The 24,155-nt window shown below is 34.6% G+C and overlaps 4 protein-coding genes across 8 annotated transcripts in view; all 4 read left to right on the forward strand.

The window, feature by feature from the left end:
* LOC127874089 (zinc finger SWIM domain-containing protein 6-like) overlaps positions 1-24,155 on the forward strand; it is a 358,176-nt gene that overhangs the window by 79,220 nt on the left and 254,801 nt on the right. The window lies entirely within an intron of this gene.
* LOC127874105 (uncharacterized) lies at positions 220-4,942 on the forward strand. Of its 3 annotated transcripts, none has more exons than XM_052418244.1 (4): positions 220-238; positions 1,053-1,201; positions 1,743-1,880; positions 4,800-4,942. In XM_052418244.1, the coding sequence occupies exons 2-4, from the start codon at positions 1,076-1,078 to the stop codon at positions 4,863-4,865; spliced, it is 330 nt and encodes a 109-aa protein (XP_052274204.1). In that variant the 5' UTR covers positions 220-238; positions 1,053-1,075; the 3' UTR covers positions 4,866-4,942. The 3 variants fall into 3 exon arrangements, with proteins under 3 accessions (XP_052274204.1, XP_052274206.1, XP_052274205.1); XM_052418246.1 differs by having other exon boundaries at positions 1,060-1,201; XM_052418245.1 differs by lacking the exon at positions 220-238 and adding an exon at positions 691-727.
* Positions 5,156-6,850, forward strand: LOC127874104 (transmembrane protein 18-like). Its single transcript, XM_052418243.1, has one exon. It carries the CDS (start codon positions 5,161-5,163, stop codon positions 5,671-5,673), a length of 513 nt encoding a protein of 170 aa, XP_052274203.1. The 5' UTR covers positions 5,156-5,160; the 3' UTR covers positions 5,674-6,850.
* The window catches only part of LOC127874088 (structural maintenance of chromosomes protein 2-like), a 56,297-nt gene continuing 41,958 nt past the window's right edge, over positions 9,817-24,155 (forward strand). Inside the window, exons 1-6 of the mRNA XM_052418207.1 lie at positions 9,817-10,083; positions 19,534-19,683; positions 20,038-20,199; positions 20,513-20,623; positions 22,666-22,803; positions 23,497-23,574. Of these exons, the coding sequence (XP_052274167.1) occupies positions 9,916-10,083; positions 19,534-19,683; positions 20,038-20,199; positions 20,513-20,623; positions 22,666-22,803; positions 23,497-23,574 (807 nt within the window). The 5' untranslated portion in view covers positions 9,817-9,915. The remainder of the gene's footprint in view (positions 10,084-19,533; positions 19,684-20,037; positions 20,200-20,512; positions 20,624-22,665; positions 22,804-23,496; positions 23,575-24,155) is intronic.

The raw sequence follows: 24,155 nt of genomic DNA on the forward strand, positions 1-24,155 counted from the left end.
ATTTAATACATTTTTTTCACAAAGAGTATTATATATATGACAAAATATTTCGTTGCACGCTGTCATTTAATTTGGGGCGAGTTGTCTTTTATTTGGGGCGAGTTGTCTTTCGATTGGGGCGAGTTGTCCAATATATTTGGGGCGACTTGTCCAGATTTTCGGGGCGACTTGTCCTGGGGCGAGTTGGCTTTGGGGCGAGTTGTCTGGTAACCACAAATGAGATCTTTCGGAAATTGAGGTTCTGTTTCATCAATTTGATTCCGTTTTATCTAGTATGTGGTAATTTTTTCGGTTTTAAATATGTTTGCTTTAGAATTTTATATGAAAACATGTTTAAAGTTGTATGCTATCATAGATAAAAATACATTTTTAATTAGCTATATTTCGGAATGCGCAATTTCGGACATTTACACTTATAAACGAAGTTTTACCTGTTAATATTTAAAAACTAAGCATCTGTGAATTGTCATAGTCGAATACTGTGAGTGCATTTTGTTTGGGGTGGAAACGTCTGGTATTTAGCACATTTATGGGATCTCTGCAGTGAATTTTTGCAAAATAAAGCATTATGGGAGTTAAGTCAGGACCACCCTAGTCGATGGATCTTGATAGCTAATTATTATCATTATTATTTAAATTTGTGTTAATTATCCTCGTGTTTTTTTTTTTAGTGTGTAAGGCTTCCATGGATCATTGCTAATAACCAAGCAAGAAGACACGTAAATTGGTCAGGGACTAAAAGCTTAATGAAATTTGATTTGATATCGCGGCACATCACTCTTTCAGTATTAACCAGATATTGCTCTAATAGCATTTTGTAATTAGTGATTTTCTAACTGTGCAATCATTTTCGGTCTATAATAGTGTGTTTGTTTGTTAATTTCTTTAGTTTTGTGTTTGCAACTTGCGTTGTTCTGTACGGTGTTCTGAAGAAAATTAATTTTAACAAAATAACAAAAAACTCTCACCAAGTTGTGATGATTGAGAAATCAATGAAAAATAAAATCAGTCAGATCATAGATTGATTAAAACTTCATTAATGTATATTTTAGTTTTTAGGTTTTTAAATGATGCAATGACGAGAAGCAGCAAAGTTGTTCTTCTACTTTGTGTAGTGTTAGCTGTTGCCCTATTCTTGGAGACAGTATCAGCAAGAGTCTCTTACCAGTACAAGAAATATACATATAGGAAAAAACGTGATGTATGAATTCTTTTACTTGTATTATTTTCATTTATTTTATACTTTCCAGGGGTTTATTGAGAAATATCAAAGAATTAAAACTGATAATTTTACTGTTTCAAACAGTGAAAATTATCGATAATCTTCACTGTTTACTGTGAAATGTCGTCATCTTTTTGTCGAAATGACGTCATTATCCCAGCGAAATTCTTTTGTTAAACTCTTTAACAATGCATATAAACTGTGAAAAAAAGCAAAAAAATAAAAAGAAAATTTGTTGCATTTGGTGGAATATCGGTTTTAATTGACTCGTGATCATATTTCTATGATCACTCGTGAATTAAAATCGATAATCCACCGAATCCAACAAATATCCTCTTTGTATTATTAATATTTTTTTTATTTTAATAAATCTAGATTGTTCAATAAACTTGGTTACTTAGATGCAAATATTGGTTTAACAATTACAAACTTTTGTTCTTCTCCCTTTGATTTATCTCAGTTTATGCAAACAATACTTTTATATATAAAACATTTTTGTTAAATAAAAACTATTTTGCAGGACAAAATTTATAAGAATGCCAAGCAACCTTGTGAAGTAAATCCAGACTGTCTTTCGAGGCGTGGCGCAGAGCAAGCAATCTGCATCCGCAAGTGTGTCTCTGAATTCTGCTACCAGGATATCTATGCTGCAGATGAGGTATTTAAATTTGTTGAGCAAACTACTTGCACATTTCTCAAGGGAATGAAGTTAAACTTTATATATGTCTTAGACTGGAGGTTAGTAAGACACATTCTTCATCTCTAGTGATACACACATTCCTGAGTGAAATGTCCTTTAATATAGTTGACGATCCCTTGAAAGTCATGTTTGTCACAACACTCTAGTTTTTATGCTCCTGAAGGAGGGCATATAGTGATCGCACTGTCGGTCTGTCTGTCCGTCACACTTTGCGTTTAGGTTTTGAAATATGCTCGTAACTTCTATGTCGCTTCAGATGTAACATTCATATTTGGTATGCATGTGTATATGGACAAGGCCTTTCCATACGCACACACATTTTGACCCCTTTGACCTTGACCTTGAACGTAGGGTCCGCGTTTAGGTTTCGAAAAATGCGTTTAGGTTTCGTAAAATGCTCATAATTTCTATCATAGCGTCTATCAGGGGCATATGTCATCCTATGAAGACAGCTCTTTTTTGTTTTTGTTTGATGTGTTGTGTAGTGATGATAGTGATTGGCCTGTCAGGATGGTTACGACAAAATGACAGTTTCGTCTAACATCAATGAGCCTTTCTACACAGCCTTGATTCTTGCCTGGACAATGTCTTTGAACACTGTCAACACAGTCTCCTCACGTGACTTCATTTTGACTTTGACATGGGATTCCTTTTGGACCTGGACTAATTCTTAAAGTTTTAATTCTTGCTAACCAATAATGATTTGTTTCATCCAACATCAATTAGGCTTACTAAAAAGCTGTTAAACTTGTATTAATATTGTGTTTGAAAACTTCGAAAACCTGACCACATTTTTACACAATTTTGGACTTCGACTTATTCAAAATGTTCACATTCTTTGTTCTCCCAAAATGACATAAATAAGTGATACAATAATGTAAATGCCCATGCAATGCATATGTTAATCCCACACATGCTGTAGGATCCTGCAGTGCTTGGCCAACTTGATTTTCATACTCCATGACCTAGTAAAGATTAAATTTAAACCACACAATATAAGTTTTGTAAGTATTAAAATGCTCTCCACAAGTATTATTTGGCATTGCACATTCAGCATATATTTCGCACGCTTTTCTATCAGAACACAGGCTAAAAGTGATATTCATGGCCATTGTACTTAAAAAGGAAATTGAGTTTTTAGCTCGACTATTATATATGAAATATATATAGTGGAGCTATCCTACTCATCCCGGCGTCTGCGTGCAAATGTTAAAGATTTTGTACTACCCCAAATATTATCATTGTCCCTTGACATATTGCTTTCATATTTTGCATACTTGTTTACCAACATGACCCCAATCTATAAACAAGAGCAGACAACTTTATCAAGCATTTTGTCATAATTATGGCCCCTTTTCCACTTAGAATATGCAGCAAATGTTAAAATTTGTACTACCCCTTTTATTTTCATTGTCCCTTGACATATTGCTTTTATATTTTGCATACTTGTTTACCAACATGACCCCAACCTATGAAGAAGAGCAGACCACTGCATCAAGCATTTTGACATAATAATGGCCCCTTTTACACATAGATAATTGAACATTTTGCTTAAATTGAAATAACTTCCTTATTTATGATCACATTTTATTATTACTTTGACAAAACAACACTAACCGTACCTGAATACCACAATGGATTCCACCCAAACAATACCCCACGCCCCTACCAGAATCCTTCCCCCTCCCCCATCCTCAACCCCCCCCAATTTTTTTTTTTTTAAACATCAAATAATAAATTACCCCACCCCACATTATACCCCCTCTCACCCCCCCACCCCCCCCAAGTTTTTTTTTTAAACATCATCTAATAAATTACCACACCCCACATTATACCCCCCCCCCCTCTCACCCCCCCCCCCCCCAAAAAAAAGAAAACATTTTTTTTATTTTTTTTTAAACACCATCTTATAAATTACCCCACCCCACATTATACCCCCCTCTCACCCCCCACCTTCCTATCCCCCCACCCCCAAAAAAACATTTTATTTTGTAAACATCGTCTACTAAATTACCACACCCCACATTATACCCCCCTCTCACCCCCCCCACCCCCCCTACCCCCCCCCCCATTTTTTTTTCATTTTTTTTATTTTTGAAAGATTGTCTAATAAATTATTGAATATGAATAATTTTCCCATGATGGCTTACGTTATACTGTCAAACTGTCAAGCACTCGAAAAGTCGAGCGCGCTGTCTACTGACAGCTCTTCTTTAAAGTTTCTTGTAGTGCACATAATCTGAAATCTCTGACGTAAAGATTTGTAAATAATAATTATTATTATGCATAGCTTGATAAGGAGGCGATTTTTATAAAATAGTGTTGGTGTGTACGGTAGATAATTTGTTAATACAAACATGAGAATGTCTGTCTTGTAGAGTTGGAGAAAAAAAATTCAGACCTAAAAAATTTGTTGTGTCACAGCAATTCGGGTAAGTTGGCTGAGGTGTCCCAAACCTACATCGGATGACCTAACAGATCGTAATGGTGACATAATATTAATATTTGAATATGGATCACACCACTACAAAACTGGACTCGCAAAAATACGATGATTTCGGCAAATTTTTGTCAGTTATTTGTTTATAAGATCTGGCACCATAATATAATCAAGTCTCCCAGATATAAGATCTGGCACTATAATATAATCAAGTCTCCCGGATATACCGTAAGATCTGGCACTATAATATAATCAAGTCTCCCAGATATAAGATCTGGCACTATAATATAATCAAGTTTCCCAGATATAAGATCTGGCACTATAATATAATCAAGTCTCTCAGATATAAGATCTGGCACTATAATATAATCAAGTCTCTCAGTTATAAGATCTGGCACTATAATATGATCCAATCTCCAAGTATTTATTTGTTTCAGCTTGAAGAGGGAGAGATAGATGTGCGACTGAACTCATTTAAAGGATGTGTGGCGCAGAAAAAATAATCCTGAGAAGTTGAAAACCCTGAAACTCTTTGTTATGTGGAACTACATGTAGTTAAAACTGTTGAAAAGGTTATAGGTTTTTTTTATTTTTGTGCTTGATTCAGGAAAAGCAGAAAAAACAAAATAGTTGTTTATGTTGGATTATCACATAAACTTAAAAATTGTTATAGTTAAATAGTGATGATTGGACGACATCTTGCATTACACTGACTTAAGTGTAACAGATATATTTTATTGATATAATTATTTTAAGCTGTTTAAGCAACAGTATATAATAAGTACATAATATTTCACAATGGATGATGAGAACAATCCGTTTGGACAACCAATCAACCCAATAAGGGTGAATGAGATATCAGGCCTCTGGGCTTACCTCCAGACCATAGACTGGTCAGAGAGGTGGCTATATGGCCTGGGAGCATTCCACACCCTTTGTGCAATACTGACAATTACCACGCGCCACACTGGCACAGTTCAGGCCATTTACTTCAGTGCGCTGATGGTCCTGGTACTTTGCGCCGAGTATATCAACCAATGGGCGGCGGAGAATTGGAAATTGTTTGCCAATCAGCAGTATTTCGATAGCAACGGACTGTTCATATCTGTAGTGTTCTCTGTCCCATTGTTGATCAACTGTCTGTTCATGGTGATCTCGTGGCTGTGGGATGTCGGCCTGCTTATCTCCAACGTGAAACAGTTGAAGATAGAGCAGATGAGGAAGAGGGCTGCAACATCCAGGGAGCCCACGTCTGGGGAGGCAGATGAGAATGGCAGCTGTGAATCGCCGGAAAGCAAGAAGGAGAAATAAATCTGTTGAAGTTTATTATGACCATACATACTCTGTGTATTGATGTTTACAAATAAGCATTCTTTTTTTTCATGTGGGTTAATTTATTGTTGGAGGTGGGTAATCATTTGCAATTATTATTGAATGGTTTGTCTCATAATTAATACGATTAAGACTAATAAATCAATGCTTAATGTCATGATGTTGAAACAAGGTAACATTGGATTTTATTGGCTTTCATATTATTTATCACAAAATTATTGTTAAAATTTACATGTTCAAACACTTGTTAAGCCATTTCATGTTAATAACTATTTAAGTACATATTTCAGCTGCACAATAATAGAAGCAGCATTCTTAGTATTGTTGAAATATTTGTTTTCAAACACCTGTTTCACATAAATATTTGTCATGTTTTGTAGATGTTTTAACTTAAGGTGCATTTTTATTTGGGCTGAATCTCAGCAAAATACTGGCCAAATGTATCATGTAAACTGCTAGGATGATAAAATCATATTATAGTAACTGTTTACCGCTTTGAAATATTCTATACTGGTAGTTGCACATGCTGATTATATTTTTTTATACAATTTTAGAGCTTGACAAAGCACATTGGAAAGCATCAATAAATTTAACTTCTATCCATGTTGGATACTGCAAATATCCTGATTTCATTGCCTAATTTTTAAGTCAACATCATTTTGATATTTAAACATTGAAATCACAGTTAATTTATCTTAATGTTATATGATTTGTAATAATTTTGTTCCTTGAATATTAGTTGAAGTTAGTTTCATTATTGTTATTTGGTTATCATAATAATTCCAAATTGAATCAAATGTGTGTAGCATAATTGGCATCTTAAGTGCTTCATTGATATTTAACCCTTTTAGCGCTGGAACCGAATTTTAATGGCCTTTGCAAACAGTTTGGATCCTGATCAGACGCCACAAAATGTGGCGTCTTATCAGGATCCAAATTGTTTGCTATTCTGATAGTGGTCTTTGAAAAAAAGTGAAGAAAATGATGATTTTAGAAATTCAGCAGACACCAATTTAGCAGACGACAAATTTCCCAGCATGCAAAGGGTTAATGAATATTTCTATTGTTCATGAACTCTGAGTAATTACACTCTGAGTAAAAAATCAATATTGTGTAATAATTATGTTGCAATATCAATAAAATCTATTTCGTGCAATTCTGTAAGAATATCACTGTCATAAAATAGCGGCCTTCTTTATGCCGAATTCCAGCTTCATGTGTTTGGTAACTTTCCTGATGTAAACAGACACAATAGTGCACTCAACAAAGAAATAAGCCTCAAGTACCGGTAAATTGATATCTATGTGAACTGTCTAAAGTGCATGCTCAGAAAAATGGATGTTAGATTGTGCCATCTATCTAAATATTTTGACTTTTGACGTGGTTTCAATAGGGGTTGACAGAGAACATTATTTTAAAACCAAAGGTTCTTTATTCCCTCACCTGAGCAAAACGTGTTCATGGTGAGCTTTGGGATCACCTTTTGCCCGTCGTGCGTCGTCAGTAGTCCCTCATCAACATTTTGCCTTGTTAACACTCTAGTTATAATCCCCCCCAAAGGGAGGCATACTATTTTTGAAATTTCTGTCACTCTGAAACACTGTCGGCACATTTTGTTTGGTTTCTGCATGCTAATTTTACCAGTTTTCATCTGATGGTCCCCAAACAAGAAAATGTCTAAAATTAAGGCAAGCATAGTAACAAGCCAAACCTCACCAGGCATTTTGGAGTTTTATGGCTGTATTTGTTAATTTCAGTAATTATGTCCACTGAAATTGTTAGAAAAAAACATCATGCATTGAAAACGTGTTCTAAATATAACTAAATTAACATTGACAAGAAAACACATATAATTTTATTGTTGTTTAATGTGCATAACAACAAAAATTGGGTTACAGCTCAATAATTAAATTCACGAAAATTCAAAATTATATATGAAGTCACATTTCCATCACAAAATTTTTTTCGAAAAATGGTCAGAAGTTGGGTAATTCTGCTGAGCTATACATGTTTGTAGTATATTTTGGAGTTGTTAAATGTGATTTGTTAGGAAAAAGTGCTCTAGAATTAGACAGGTTAGTTGTTAAACTCCATGAAATATACAGGAAAAAGTGCTCTAGAATTAGACAGGTTAGTTGTTAAACTTCATGAAATATGCAGCTCTAGAATTAGACAGGTTAGTTGTTAAACTCCATGAAATATAGTGCTCTAGAATTAGACAGGTTAGTTGTTAAACTCCATGAAATATACAGCTCTAGAATTAGACAGGTTAGTTGTTAAACTCCATGAAATATACAGCTCTAGAATTAGACAGGTTAGTTGTTGAAATATACCAATTTTATGATGATTTGAGAAACTTATTTTTTTACAGGGCATATTAAGCTGCTTCCTGAACCGTTTTTAAGATGAAAATTGTCCAGTACATTATCATAAAATCTAATAGGTGTAAACTTAAAGTTGTAATGGTAGGTATATCTCTAAATAATAAAAATCAATACAATTATTCCCACACTTTCCAAAATATAGTTTCAATTAAACACTATTACCCATATATACAAACAGTAAATTTAATATACTTATACGGCACGTGCACACTTTGCATAAGGGAAATCAACTATAGGTTATTCTGCCATAATTATGGGCGCGTGCTATGAACAATCAGTATTGTCAATACATTTTCCCTCTGTAAGAAATTGAAGTTTAATCAATGAACACCAATCGTCCATATGTTATGCATCTTCTCAGGCCTGATAAATTTCTAGCACAATTAATATAAGCATCAAAAAATAAATTAATACAAAATATTAACACAATTGAAATACGTTGTGGTCTGTGATTCATGCCAATCTGTAGATCTGCAAAACAAACTTGGCTGTCGACGAGACTTTGGTATTGAACACAGTTCATTGTGTTCTATGTTGGTTGTTAGTTATCTTCAAATAAAGGTGGTACATAATCCTTTTACTCCACATCATCATCTACAGGAGCAACAACATTAAAAACACCCCTACCCCACCATTTTGTTCTTTTGTTATCATCAACAACAACACCACCATACTACAATCACCATAGTCTCCATCATCTTCATCAATAAGTATTTATTGTCCTAAAAATCTAAATTATATCATATCACCATAATCAGCATTTTATACGCAATTTATCATAATTATAATCGTTACATTAATCACAAGCTCAAAAGCAATAATACAGTATTCATGAGTATTCTTGATATTTCCATATTAAACTGAATAGGTATTTACTGAAAAATGCAATATTATTTCCATATCAAACAAAATGGGTATTTAGTTTAACCTATTTATTTAAGCGCGATTGCATTAAAAGCCTAAGGCTTATTTTAAACACTATCAAGTCCGTTTCCTGGAACTAGAAACAGTACTTGGTGTCTTTTAGACAGATCTTAAGAACGCTCTCACAGTGGGAATCGACCCCATAACCTCGCGGTCGCTAGGCGGACACCATATCCACTACGCTCCAGTAGCCTATGGGTATTACATCTGTACTGATAAATGTAATATTGTTCTGATTATGCTGATATTAATTTTTACAGTTATGATTATACATTTGAAGTTCTGAAAATGATGAATTTGATGCTGAATATAATTATGATGATGGTAATTGTGATGATGATGTTGAATTCTGACAATGATGATGATGATGATAACGATTATGATAATGCTGATGGAACTGACTTGGTGAGGTTGTACTAGGCACAACCAAAGTTTGTTTCTTTTTACTTCATATTATGTTCTACTTCAAAGCATTGTGTTGACTCTTTGGTTTTGAAGACTGAAGTAGGGTTAACACCAAAGTGAGGGAGAAAAATGCTGTCTGTTTACAACGGCAGTTACTTCAGCGCTTTGCTATATTTTGCTGGAAGATCAGGAACACTGAACTATTGTTTAATATGTCAGTCCCATTATTGTTATGATTCTGCCATTATGTATTTTACACCAGTCTTGAACTATTAATAACATTTTAATCGAGCAAACATACATCGAAAATTCACTGGAAAACTTGGCCCTTTCTTTTAGAATGTTAGTGCAATGTAGCCATTGTTTTCGTTTTATTTTCTTTGAGTACATATCTCTTTAAGTTACATAGCTGACAACCTTGACCTTTTACTACCTTTGCGCGCATTTTTCAACTTTCAAAACAAAGCTGTATATTTGAATAATTATGTAAAAAAGATAAAGAAAAATAATGCATATCAAATCAATAGTGATCGATGGATTTAAATCCTATGCACAGAGAACCGAGATCAATGGGTTTGACCCACTTTTCAACGCCATTACCGGTCTCAATGGTAGTGGCAAGTCAAACATTCTAGATTCCATTTGCTTTTTGCTGGGAATAACAAATTTGACACACGTGAGTATATTCATTACGTTACAAACATTCTATGCACAATGACAAGTATAGATCTAATTGTTTGTAAAATGCATAATGTCCAGTGATTTTCAGCGCTTCCGTTAATGGACGTCCGGGCGTAAATTACGCCCGAAAACGGCAGTCGTACGTCCATTATACGTAATGATGGAAGTCCCTTGGACGTCCAATTATCTACATGTACACTATTTTCTAATCACAACAGCTACAAATGTCAACAGTAAATCGGGTTATTCAGACCTTAACTCCGCCTAAGAGGTATTGTTATCAATGAATTTCTCAGCGAGTGGCCAATATTGATTTTTCCAGCTGTCAATCAAATTCTTCTTGGCGCATCAGCCAATCAGCGTACAGGCAGCCGAATACACGCCGACCCCATGTGAAGCTGTATACAATAATGTTAGCGACCTCTGCGCTACAAAGTTTTTATTCAGCAATCAAATATTTGAGTCCACGCTTTCCCTGAGGAAGAATGATGTGATGTTGTACATGAAGTCTAATGTTTGCATGATTTTCATCTGTGCACGCTATTCACGAGAAATGTGTATTTGTTGATAGAATTTTCTTAACTTTCCGTGAATAATAAAATCTGGAAATGATTTTGGATAACACGTTTAATTATACGCATTTGAAAATACTAAAATTGAATAATGTATTTTGTTATATCAACAGCCATAACACATAATGCAATAAGTAGTTAAATAACGTGTTTTGAGATTGCCAAACTATGCATACATATTGGTCTACATCAGGGCTTGCACTAAGCGGCGTACGGCCGTATATTACGCCCGATAATTGTTTCCATACGCCGATAAAAAAAAGCCATGACGTCCACTGTACTTCCTTAAAATTGGTCATACGCCGAAAATAGCAACCCGTGACGTGAGCTGTCGTTTAAAATAACACTTCAATCAACACTGCTTTCTGCCGACTCAATGTGTTTTGCACACGTCTCGATCAGTCTAAACTCCGCCTCCTTATATTTGCTACCGCCCGCAGGTGATTAGCAAGTTTATTGTTTATCTAACGGTTACACAATTTACCCCCCACGCGGATCGCAAATTGACCGTGACAAAGCAGTCGCTTAAAATTGGTTGCTTTAACAACACACTCGTGTCTCTTCGCGTGCCATATGTTGTCTAATGATTAGGAGATAATTGCTGGTTTTGGGCAGACGGTACGGTAAAAGAAAGACGGCAAAAATAATTAAAGAAAAACAAAATTGATCAAAGTTTCATAATTAAAGGGCGGGAAGTCAGGACTTCCAAAATTTATTTCTTAGTGCAAGCCCTGGTCTACATGCATGAATGACCTGACAAGTTACACGTGTATATCGCAATTCTGAATGAAGTGTTCTCAGTAAAATTTAAAGAAAGACGCGTTTTTATTCTCCGAAATTCGCTTTCACTTATCAAACTTTTCTGAAAGGAGGTACATGTACGTGTAACATTTTAAATTCAGTCGTTGATTTGTCGTATTTACTAAATATAACAGCGCTCTATGCTCTCAAATCGCGTCACGTGATTAACGCATGTTCAATGGGAGTTCCCCAATCCCACAATTCAATTTGAATATGCACTTGCGTAAAATGGCGGACATTTGCAGACGTCAATATTGGCCGTACTTTTGTTTTGAAAATAGCAATCATAATAATACCAGATTATCGGGTAATGGATAGAGTTGGAACATGAATGTATATTAAAATTCTGAAATAAAAGTGGGACTTCAAAATGTATGTCTGGGACGTCCACAATTTTAGGCTTGGAAGTCAGGACTTCCAGCTTTTAAAAGCTAACGGAAGCGCTGGATTTTTTTACCTGCGAGTCTTTCGTCCTGTACTCACAAAAACCTCTGGGGATGCAAAGTTTCGAACTGTGACTGAGTTTAAAAAATACATTGACATTTCTCAAAAGATAATATTGTTTAATATTTGGACTCATTCTTTCAATTCTGGGACTCATAGATTTGCAAGTTATCGAGTCCCAGGACTCGGATGAAAAAATTTGTAAAAATATCACTGCATGTCCTTCTTTCCATTCAGCAGGAAATACTGAGTGCAATCGACATGACGCCTTATCTATGATCGCTCCGCCCACTAGAATTGATCCACCAATCAGCGATCGATTAATCGGGTGCACTCGTTAGCAACGACCTGTCCGCCATTTTCTAGACAAGCTACATGTTTAGGTTCACTTTTATAGTTTTATTCCAACAAGTTTCTTTTGTTTTCCTCTTAAAAAAAACGATTAAAAATGGTTAAACGGTGTCAATGGGGATTATGTAACTTGGACAATCGATATCCTGAAAGATTAGTTGGTGACATTGAATTTATATCGTTTCTAGAGCCGAAAAGATATCTTGAGAAGTGTAAGAGATGTATAAATGCATGTGATTGTCACCACGAACAACTGAACGTCAACACTGTCAAAGACAATTATAATATATTTTTATCGGATATACTAGCAGGTTTAAATAGTTTATGTTATCGATCTGATTATCACATAATATTTCACTTTAAAAAAAATAGTTTTATCAGTTACTAGGTCATTAATATGCAGAAGCGAGGTTCATCTCAGGGGTTAACGTAACAAATTGACACTCACTTGCCCGGGGGGCAGGTTACTTTGAACATCTACTTGCCCTCATTAAAAACTGGTTGCCCTATTTTGAAGTCAATTTTTTATTGTCATTTGATCTTTAAAGCATTGATTCACATGCATTATTATGCTAGACTTAATTTCAGCTATATTCAATGTATCAAAATTAATATAATAATCGTTTTTATAATATAAAGTTGTCAACAAAACAAAATCTGGACAGTTTTATTTCATTGAATAGTCACTTATATTGAATACAATACATATGAAGAGTTTATTACTTTTAACATTTTAAAACGGTATAGTTGTCACTATATCTATAGAAGTTATGGCATAGATTAATTTTGAGCCTCATCCTTTTTTACATTAGGGATAGGGTTAGGGTTACGTAGGGTGACTGTGAATCCTCATGCACTTTAACAGAATCTTTTCGAAAAAAAAAATGAACCTGTTACGAAACTACTGTTGTTTTCAAATTTGAGACAAATCTTGCATTTCATCAATCACGACTCTTTATCAAATTCAAGCCATGGAAATTCACCAAGCCACGATGTTTTGTTGTGAAATAAATGAAATATTTTTACAATAGTTTGAAAGTTACGCTTTCGTGATTCATTTTCATATTTTCTCTTCCTTTCTTTTTCGGTTGTTTTGGCTTGTTCCTTTCAGTGTTTCGAGTTACTTTCATGAAAAATAGAAAAGATTGGCTGGACGCTGCCGTCCGCCATGTTGAAACGTCTGCCGAGTAGAACTTGTTTTGAGCGTTTAGATTTGCTTATACAATGCAAGCGACCAATCAAATCTCGTTTTACTTGTACTTGATAAAAAATATATTGACCCAAAGAAAATAAATAGATACAAGGGGAAAAGTCGAAAAAATACCGCATTTGTGCTAATACGAAACGGACTTGCCCGGCGGACTATCTGGTTTGGAAAATCACTTGCCCGCGACGATTTTAACCCGGCAAGGGCAAGCGGGCGTCCGCTTAAAAAAAGCCCTGCATCTGCATTACTTAAAGAGAAATAAAACCCAGCATGAAGCCTAATTCGTGCTGTGTTTTATTACTCTGATAGTAATGCACTTAATTGACATCATACATGTTATTTGAAGGTGACATGTGATATCAGGGTTCGCACAGGGCTTGAAAAGTGCTTGAAAACGAGTCCTAGGCTTGAAAAGCCCTTGAACAAAGGTTGGCCTTGAAAAAGTGCTAGAAAAATACTTATTTCATGTAAAAAAGCCTTGAAAATTTTTATTTTGTTCAAAATTACTTTTATCATCGCCATAAACTTAAATCGTTCTTAAGGAAAATATTACGAAAATTTATCATAAATTCCTTCGCGCAAAAAATGTGTACCAAAATATAAGTTTCGTACACTATTGGGTACGAAACATTAAGTGTACACGTCACAGATTATGTGTACTACGTCAGAGGTTCGCCATTGTGATCAATTTTCGCGAGTAAAAATTCAGCGATGGGGAAGTGTCGTTTCAAACCAGAGTGGTTAACTGAATATTCCTGGCGCTACTTTCTGGTCATAAACACCGATGATATGCAGAAAAATGCTTAAATAATTACAACTTATACGATACGTCAACATTCTTTAAACATGAATATTAATGGCGCTATTTTCTGGTCATAAAGAAGTTGTCAAAATGACGTTTATCGATATGTTTTGCGCGAAACTTATGAATGTTCCTCGGAACAGAAAACAAATGACATTTGAAAAGCACATTGTTGGGTCTATATAAAGACCATTGGTGTCGGGGGGAATGGGTGAAAGCGCTTTGAAAAGCCTCGATAAAGGGGAAACCCACAAAGAAAACATGAAATTGAGAAGCAAACAGGGGTCCTGCATTGTGCTTTTTGGTGAAACAGGAAGGTGCTATTGTTAAAACTGTGCAATCTAAAACAGACATTAACAACAACAGCCCTTTGAAATACAAAATGTTATAGTAACTGACTTCTGTTTAAATTAAATGAACTAGTCTGTTTGATGTGAGCATGTAAAGAGACAGTGTGTTTGTTTGTAATAACTTTAAAAAGTAAATGCATATGTGAGACTCATTGAGTTAAGGATGGATAACATTTATGTGTATGTAATAATTAGAAATAACACAAATGATTTATTGTGAAATTAGTTTAATGTGTTAGAGCAAATAAATGATATATACTGTGTTAATCTGGCTTGAAAATGCATTTTTTAAAGGAAACTAACATACGGTTCTCGGCCTTGAAAATGAAAATTTGGCCTTAAAAAGTCCTTGAAAAGTGCTTGAATTTAGGTTTGAGATTTTTGTTTGAACCATGGATGTATTATCTTATTAACGTTATCTACACATTTGCAGTCATGTGGTGTCACCAATAAATGCTTTTAATCCACACTAGGCGCTCGAATGCCTAGATCTTATTTTTTAAACGAGTTTCGTTTATTTTGTTCGAATTAAAAAACGGAAATGAAATATGGCAAAAACGGTGTAAAAAGGGTTAATGCAACTCTGACATTTGGTATCCAGAAAGATAAGTTAGATGAATTAAATTTATACCATTTCCAACGCGGCAATGCGGTCTTGACAAGAGCGAGTGGAAGCTTCAAGAATTACCGAGATCCCCTTTATAGAACATTAATTTATTTCACAAACGTGAAATGTCATATAAGCAATAACTAAGCATTATTAAGTATGTATTATGTCACGTGTGCATGTAAAATAATTGAGAATTTTGGTACCGAATTCGTGTAACTTTACGAAATCCTCGTTAAAAATCGCGTTTCTGTGTGTGTGTCAGAAACAAGTGAAAACAATTTTGTTATTATTTTAATAAAGACGTATCGATAAATGCTATTGTAAAAGAGTTATTATTACTGATATAAGTTAACCAATAAATGCGGTAACTTCGGGGAAGTCGGTACCTGGGCGAGCCTCTGATATTGGTAGCCTTTTTAATTTATAATAGCCTGACCGTATTCCATTTTGTACAACGCTAATTTTATATCAGACAATGCCCAAACTTACTGTGTTGTTTTTGCGCTTTAAATTATAGTGATTGATAAATGTCCCATAAGCAATGTTTAATATGATTAATATCACTTATACGCAATAACATGTGGGATTGAGGTACCCACCCGGCGTCAGAAAGCGCGTAAAACTTCACCGAATTCCCAGTTATAAAGCGCTATTTCGTGTCAAATACACGGGAAGGGTGGGGGGATGTTTCGGTAATAATTTTGTTAATAACACGGGTAAATACCGGTGAAGTGTTAATTTATTGCAAATACCACCATTACACGTAATAACGGGTTCTATTTCGGTAAGCGCGCAAGCGTTTGAGAGCGTGTTTAATGTACCGATTTACCCGTTATAAATAGCTGTTGTTCTCTTTAATCGTATTTTTTTGCATTTGCAGAATAACTAAATAGCATCAACCCCCTTACAAGTGTAATATGGTGTTAAACAAGTCCATAAAATTATCCGGAATATCGCGTAAATCTATATGCAGTCTATAGGCAAAGAAGCCATTTTGGTGTTAGCTTGTCTAGGTGTTCTTCCCGCTGCTTGTCTAGGTTTTCTTCCCGCTGAGCCACGTGATTAAGTGGGCGGAACGATCACTGATAAGGCGTCATGTCAATTGATGTCAAAAGGTACGATTTAGGCTTTTCAGCTAGCACTGGGCCGGTGGTCAATACCCGGTTAAAACCGGTCAATACTGGTCATTACTGGTCAATACTGGTCGATTGAAAATTGTAGCATTTAAACATCACAAAGGAGCCATTTTATATTAAATCAATAAGTATTCTGTAATTGATAAACTTTTTTCTGAGTTATTTATTGTAAAATCAATCTTTAAAGCTGTAAAAAGTTACTTCTTTATTATTTATGGAAACAGCCTCAAATACATAAGTCTCAGTGTATCACATCTGTTACTAAAGTATTATTACTATTGTAGGAACCATAGTATTTCACTTATCTATTGATATATCTATTTGATAAGCAGATGGACAAACAGAACTGTTGTGTATTCTAGGGTAATAAATCTGGCCTCTAAGCCTTAATTGGTAATAAAATGCATGCAGTGTTATGTCTCTGATATTGACAATTAATCAAATCTGCCCTTAGGCAGTTTCATATCACTCACACAAAAGGAGATTCCATTGTACTTGCTATTAATTTAATAGTTACTTCTAACTTGTTACCTTTCTGTATTAAGAGGGTTTGTTCCTTTTCATATTTAAAAGTTCAATTGGTATTCAAATGAATAAACAATCAAAGTTCTTGATTTTGCCAACAAATAATGTTTTCCAATTGTGGGTCTACTCTTCTTTTCAATTATTTTTTATGTCCCCCACAAGAGTAGTGGGGGACATATTGTTTTTGCCCTGTCTGTTGGTCTGTTGGTTTGCGCCAACTTTAACATTTGCACTATTTTTTGCAATATTGAAGATAGCAACTTGATACTTGGCATGCATATGTATCTCATGGAGCTGCACATTTTGAGTGGTGAAAGGTCAAGGTCATCCTTCAAGGTCAAAGGTAAAATATATGGGTCAAAATCGCTAATTTAATGTACACTTTTGCAATATTTCAATATTCAAGATAGCAACTTGATATATGGCATGCATGTGTATCTAATAGAGCTGCACATTTTGAGTGGTGAAAGAAAGGTCAAGGTCATTCTTCAAGGTCAGAGGTCAAATATATGTGGCCATATTGCTCATGAAATGTCACTTCTGCAATATTGAAGCTAGCAATTTTATATTTGACATGCATGTGTATCTCATGGAGCTGCACATTTTGAGTGGTGAAGGGTCAAGGTCAAGGTCATCCTGCAAGGTCAAACGTTATATACGGGGACATAGTGTTTCACAAACACATCTTGTTTCTTTTAATAATTATTTCTTAATATGTTTTTTATTTTTATATCAATGGAAAATAAAAGATTTTTTCGCTATTTTGTTTAAAAAGTATTTAAAGAAATCAATGCAAGAATACATGACAAGTAATGATCGTGTCAAAAAGGTGTCATTTAAGGCCCTATCATCAGTTTTGGGTGCCCCAACCTGTATAGCTGAGAAGACTGTGGGGACAGTGGGGCATGAGGAATTACTCATACACAGTAATTGACAGGTTCAGGTTCTTGTTGAATCATGCACAGAATTATCTGAGCATTCATAATTCATTAAAATTGAAAAAAAGTTCAATCAATCAGAAAAATCCAATTGACCAACTTTGACTAATTTGCAAATTTTGAGAGATTGGCCTACAAATTGCATGAACAGGTATAAAATAGTGGGTATTAATAGCTTAAGACATTATTGGCAACATGTCTGTTTAATTTATATTATCAATATAGTTTAATTAGGCATGAATAATTAATTAAAATTGGGGGTAAAGTTCAATCGACCAGTATTGACCAGTAATGACCACTTCGGGAGTATTGCCCGGGGCGGTTTTAATAAACCGGTAAAAACCGCTGGTTAAAACCGGGGGCGGTCGATTGGTGCAATAGGGATGTCGGTTGATCCACATGTGCAAATTTTTATCAGTACACATTGTAAAACGATGTGCGTCCTCTTGTCTGTCAACCTTTATTTTCAAATACAAATTATCTAAATTTGATGAAACTTGATATGCAGCATGTGCATCCTTGTCAGTTTGTACTATTTTATTTAGTTTTTTCAGTGAATGGGCTCCATTCTTTTTCACGTACCAGTAAAGTGCAATTGCCCAAGTGAATGATTGCCCTTTGTGTTTGCACCAAAAACATAATGATCTAAATTGATGAATTTTTGTATTGATTTTTAGTTACTTAGTGCACATTGCTAATAAATATGTCCATCTCATGTCTTATGACACTATTAAATGAATAATGATGGACAGGCTCCTCTTGTCAGGTTGTTATTATTTTTTTATTATTACTTATCTATTTTTCTTTTCTGCATGTTATGTTAAACATAAATGATCAGCAATTGATGAAACTTGATATAGTTATATCCCTTTAAGGCAGACATGGAGAATCAGACACAATTGTTGTGGTTTTTTGGTTCACTGATTTGTCATGGAGTTATTGCTCTTTGATTATTTTTGTGTCATTTTCTCAATGGTTGTTCTTTTCCCTGCATAATCTCAGGAAGTACTAATCCGAAATTCACGAAATTTTGACGGCTTGAGAATGAGGCCAGTTTTGCCTTCTGGATGACCGTTCTGCAAAACAACACATGTTTATAGAGAGAAGTGTCTAGTAGAAGTGCCATATTCTTACAGTATGCAGTGTCAACTAGTGTTATTAATAGCTGTTATGAACATTTATTGCATAGTTTGTACCATGGCGAATCCTGACTGTACTTCAAAATAAAAAAGCAAATAGGACACTCTTACACCAGACTGGTGTAACAAGAAATTTAACAATACTGAAAATCATGGCTTGCATGTACTGCATTAATTTTAGGGTCTAGAATAGCAAAGAAAGGTCTGTCAAACAATGCAGAATACATGTAGTTTACTAGTGATTTGGCATGCTTTTAAAGTTTAAAAAAAATCAAATTGCATCTTATTCAGTGTTGTTTTTTTTCACCATTTTGGCTAAAATTGGGAAATTAATGTTGTTGACTTTATACTTACAAATACTTAAAAATGTATAATTAAAGTGATTTTAATGTTATATTTTCTAAGGTTCGACTTATAGAGCTTGATTTGGAGATAATTGACAATATTTGACTTATTAAATTTGTGTATGTGTGGAAACCTTCAATTGGGAATATATATATTTTTTTCGATTGGGAATGGGTCCCCCCTACTGGACCCAAATATGAAAGAAAAAATATCTTCATACTGCAGGTGAGAGCTACAAATCTCCAAGAGCTTGTGTATAAGAATGGCCAGGCAGGTATCACAAAGGCTACAGTCAGCATCACATTTGACAACTTGGACAAGAAACAGAGTCCGTTAGGTTATGAGCAATACGATGAAATAACAATCACCAGACAGGTCAGCTTTCTGCTTGAAATGCCTTTCCAGTATATATTTCATTCAATTTACAATAAAAAAATCTGTCTTACAAATTCAGGTGTATCATTTGTTGATTATTGGGCGTAAATTACGTCTGAATATTGTAAATGTAGCTGTAAGCTGGAAATGTAACAATCCAACATTCTGGCATGTCTATTTTCTCCATCATTATTTGAAGTGAGAAACACTTGGCCATTGAAAAGTAAATTAATCCAATTCAAGTGATAAGTCAGAATACAAAGCTAAATACCGGTATGCAAATAAGTTTAAGTTAACGAATATAAACAATTTAACTTCCTCATTACCTTTTCTTGTCAATCTGTTGACTTTCAGGTTGTGGTTGGAGGTCGCAACAAATACTTGATCAATGGTAGCAATGCCAACAACACAAGAGTGCAGGACTTGTTCTGCTCCGTTCAGCTGAATGTGAACAATCCCCACTTCTTGATCATGCAGGGTCGTATAACGAAAGTGCTGAACATGAAGCCCCCTGAGGTAAGTCTGTAGATTGTGTCTGTTGGTATAAGAGTTAAGCCTTTTCTGAAGACTTTCACTTTTTTCGCCTTATTTCTTTGCAAAATACAGCAGCCTAAAAACCCCAATACTTTTGAAAATATTATTGTCACATTTATGTGCCGTGTAAACATGTATTAATTTTTTTAACTGATAAGATTCTGAGCACACTCCACAAAAAAACAGTTCCACTTAACAGGTTGTATGTAGCTTGTACATATAAAAAGGGAATGAAGTTTTAAAAGACATTTCTTTCTCTTGAGTGTCGTTGGTAATTTGTATCTCTCTGTTATAGATTTTGTCGATGATTGAAGAGGCAGCTGGTACTCGGCTCTATGAAAACAAGAAAGAGGCGGCTCAAAGAACCATAGAGAAGAAGGATGCAAAGCTTCAAGAAATTGACACGGTAGGACATATAGAAAGTTACCAACTACTTTTTCTTAGCTTGTGAGATAAAAAAATACTTAATGTAAATTGCAAAAAAGTATTGACAGCTATTTAGTTGCAGCTGTATATCCCAATCTCCCAGTATCCCAGTGTAGCCAATTTTTATTCCCCCGAAGCAGGGTTGGCATATTGACTGGTCAATTGAGTATTGACCAGGCCGGCGGTCAATACCCGGTTAAAACCGGTCATTACTGGTCAATGCCGGTCATTACTGGTCAATACAGGTCGATTGAAAATTGTAGCATGTAAACATCACAAAGGAGCTATTTTATATTAAATCAATAATTATTCTGTAATTGATAAACTTTGTTTGAGTCATTTATTGTAAAAAAATCTTTAAAGTTGTAAAAAATTAAATCTTTATTATTTATGGAAATGGCCTCAAATATATATTAGGACTCAGGCAATAAATTTATCTCGGTGTATCACATCTGTTACTAAAGTATTATTACTATTGTAGTTACCATAGTATTTCTCTTATCTATTGATATATCTATTTGATAAGCAGATGGACAAACAGAACTCTTGTGTTTTCTAGGGTCATAAATCTGGCCCCTAAGCCTTAATTGGTAATAAAATCCATGCAGTTTTATGTCTCTGATATTGACAATGAAGCAAATCTGCCCTTAGGCTATTTCAGATCACTCACACAAAAGAAGATTACTTGCTATTAATTTAATAGTCACTTCTAAGTTGTCTCCTTTCTGTATTATGAGCGGTTTTTTTCTTTTCATATTTAGAAGTTCAATTGGTATTCAAATGATTAAGCTATCAAAGTTCTTGATTTTGACAACAAAAATGTTTTCCAATTGTGGGTCTACTCTAGACTCTTCTTTTACATTATTGTTTTCTTTTATTAATTATTTCTTATGTTTTTTATTTTTATATCAATGGAAAATATAAGAATTTTTCACTATTTTGTTTAAAAATTATTTAAAGAAATGTAGGCAAGAAAACATGACAAGTACATGTAAGGGTCGTGTCAAAAAGGTGCCATTTAAGGCCCTATTATCAGTTTTGGGTGCCCGGTCCTGTATAGGTGTCACTGAGAAGACTGTGGGGACAGTGGGGCATGAGGAACAACTCATACACAGTAATTGATAGGTTCTTGTTGAATAAAGCACAGAATTATCTGAGCATTCATAATTCATTAGAATTGAAAACAAAGTTCAATCTACCAGAAAAATCCAATCGACCAACTTGGACTAATTTGCAAAATTTTGAGAGATTGGCCTACAAATTGCATGAACAGGTATAAAATAGTGGGTATTAATAGCTTAAGACATTATTGGCAACATTGCTGTTTAATTTATATTATCAATATAGTTTAATTAGGCATGGATAATTAATTAAAATTGGGGGTAAAGTTCAATCGACCAGTAATGACCACTTCAGGAGTATTGACCGGGGCGGTTTTAACCGGTAAAAACCGCTGTTTAAAACAGGTGGCGGTCAATTGGTGCCAACCCTGCCCCGAAGGAGGGCATACAGTGATCGGACTGTCCGTTTGTCTGTCCGTCACTTTGCGTTTAGGTTTCGAAAAATGCTCATAACTTCTATGTTGCATCAGATAGGAATTTCATATTTGGCATGCATGTGTATATGGACAAGGCCTTTCCATACGCACACAAATTTTTACCCCTGTGACCTTGACCTTGAACTTGGGGTCCGCGTTTAGGTTTCGAACCTGTGTTTAGGTTTCGAAAAAATCTCATAACTTCTATCAAGCGTTTATAGGGAGCATAAGTCATCCTATGGTGACAGCTCTTGTTCCTTTATGTTTAATTAGCGCCAAATGTTTTTGATGGTAGAACTTAAAATTCATTAAGCCCTGTAAATTTGATAGCAAACACTTCAGTAATTACTTTATACAAATAAATTGGTCTCAGCATTTTTTATGCATGACAACCTTTTTCAAATCCATTTGGCGTTCGACCAACATAAAAGTAAAACTCCTGACCGTATCATACATGTTGCCATCTTATATCATGCTTGTTACAGGTGTTGAAGGAAGATATTTCCCCGACGATAACCAAGTTGAAGGATGAGCGGTCCTCCTATCTGGAGTACCAGAAGATCAACAGAGAGCTTGAGCACCTTAACAAGCTCTACATTGCCTACCAGTTCTTGTGTGCAGAGGTACATACATCAGATTGTGAAAATGACAGTATGCGGATATTTGTAACAGCTTTACTTATTAAAGACCACTATAAATGACTTAAACTCACACAGAAAGTACAGCTTCTTTAATGAATAACCATTTAATATTGTTTAAAAAAGCATTAAAAGCAAAACAATTATTTTTGGAATATTTCATTTGTTTTTGTTATGGTTTATAGATCACTTATATGGTTTAAATCCCCCTTGTGACAAACTTTTCTCTTTTTTTTCCTTAAATTTCATTCTTTCCATTAAAATGAGCTTATCAGTTTCGCGGTTCAAATCTTGCAATTTGAGGCATTTACTGACACACTTCAAACATTCTGTGAGCAAGTCCCTTTAAATTTCATGGCTGTAGACATGAGCTGATAAGAAGCCATTAGAGGGTGAAATCAAAATTGTTTTTTATAACAGTCTTTTGTTGTAATTCATCACGTATACAGTTCTATGATTATGGTTCTTGGATGATTTGTAATGTAAGTTAGTAAATCAAAAAGACAAAAAGAATTCAATAATACAAAGGACATTTAAAACAAATCTTACAAATTTAAGTTTCCAGCAATTTCTTTGTATTCAACAGCCATGAGATTACGAGTGGTATTCCGTTTGTATTTCGCTTTAATGTATGGTTTAAAAAATACAATACAGGCAAAATTGATATGCTTCTTGTAGGAAAAGAAAAAGCGTTCTGTGGATGAACTGAAACAAATGGAAGAGGGCATCAAGACGTTAAAGGATAGGATGACTGAGGTAGTATGGACATGAAGGAACATTTCCATTATCAGTGTTTTATTTTGGGCTTCATATTTTACAGCAGTGCGAAAAAATAGACTTTGATGTGTGGAAAAAATCAACATTATATTAAACAGGGGTTTTTCAGCACTGTTTGCCCCTCCGGAAAACGGAGGCATTCCCAAAGCAAACGGACCCGATCCCAAACCCAAATTAAAAAAAAATCCCAATTTCCAAAAAAAAACAAAAATTTTTTTAGTATGAAGTGTCTTATGACTTATGATTATTAGATTATTTTTAACCTGCTGTGCTGCCCATTACCACACAAACCAAACTTACTCATCTGATGCTTATACTTTGTACCTGCATTGAAAGTCTAGATCTGAATGACAAAAACATTGGAGGAGCTATTTGATGCTTTCATAAGAGAAAGCAGAGAAAAATTATGCTGTAATTTGTGTGACTAACCAGTGTTTGTTTTGGTAAAAAATATCTGCTAAAAGTTTTTGACAGTACAGTTCTTTTCTCAGAGTGTAACTGACACTGAAAGACAAAATTGCAGTACTTGAATAAACGTTGAACATGCCAAATATTGCATG

Source organism: Dreissena polymorpha, chromosome 3, assembly GCF_020536995.1.
Source record: "Dreissena polymorpha isolate Duluth1 chromosome 3, UMN_Dpol_1.0, whole genome shotgun sequence".
Taxonomy (NCBI): domain Eukaryota; kingdom Metazoa; phylum Mollusca; class Bivalvia; order Myida; family Dreissenidae; genus Dreissena; species Dreissena polymorpha.

What these genes read in the sequence shown, in the direction of transcription:
- LOC127874105 (XM_052418244.1), top strand. Translation starts at nt 1,076, where the DNA reads ATGACGAGAAGCAGCAAAGTTGTTCTTCTACTTTGTGTAGTGTTAGCT. An exon ending in CATATAGGAAAAAACGTGAT is followed by an intron (nt 1,202 to 1,742) that starts GTATGAATTCTT and finishes ACTATTTTGCAG; the next exon opens with GACAAAATTTATAAGAATGC. An exon ending in ATATCTATGCTGCAGATGAG is followed by an intron (nt 1,881 to 4,799) that starts GTATTTAAATTT and finishes TATTTGTTTCAG; the next exon opens with CTTGAAGAGGGAGAGATAGA.
- LOC127874104 (XM_052418243.1), top strand. Translation starts at nt 5,161, where the DNA reads ATGGATGATGAGAACAATCCGTTTGGACAACCAATCAACCCAATAAGG.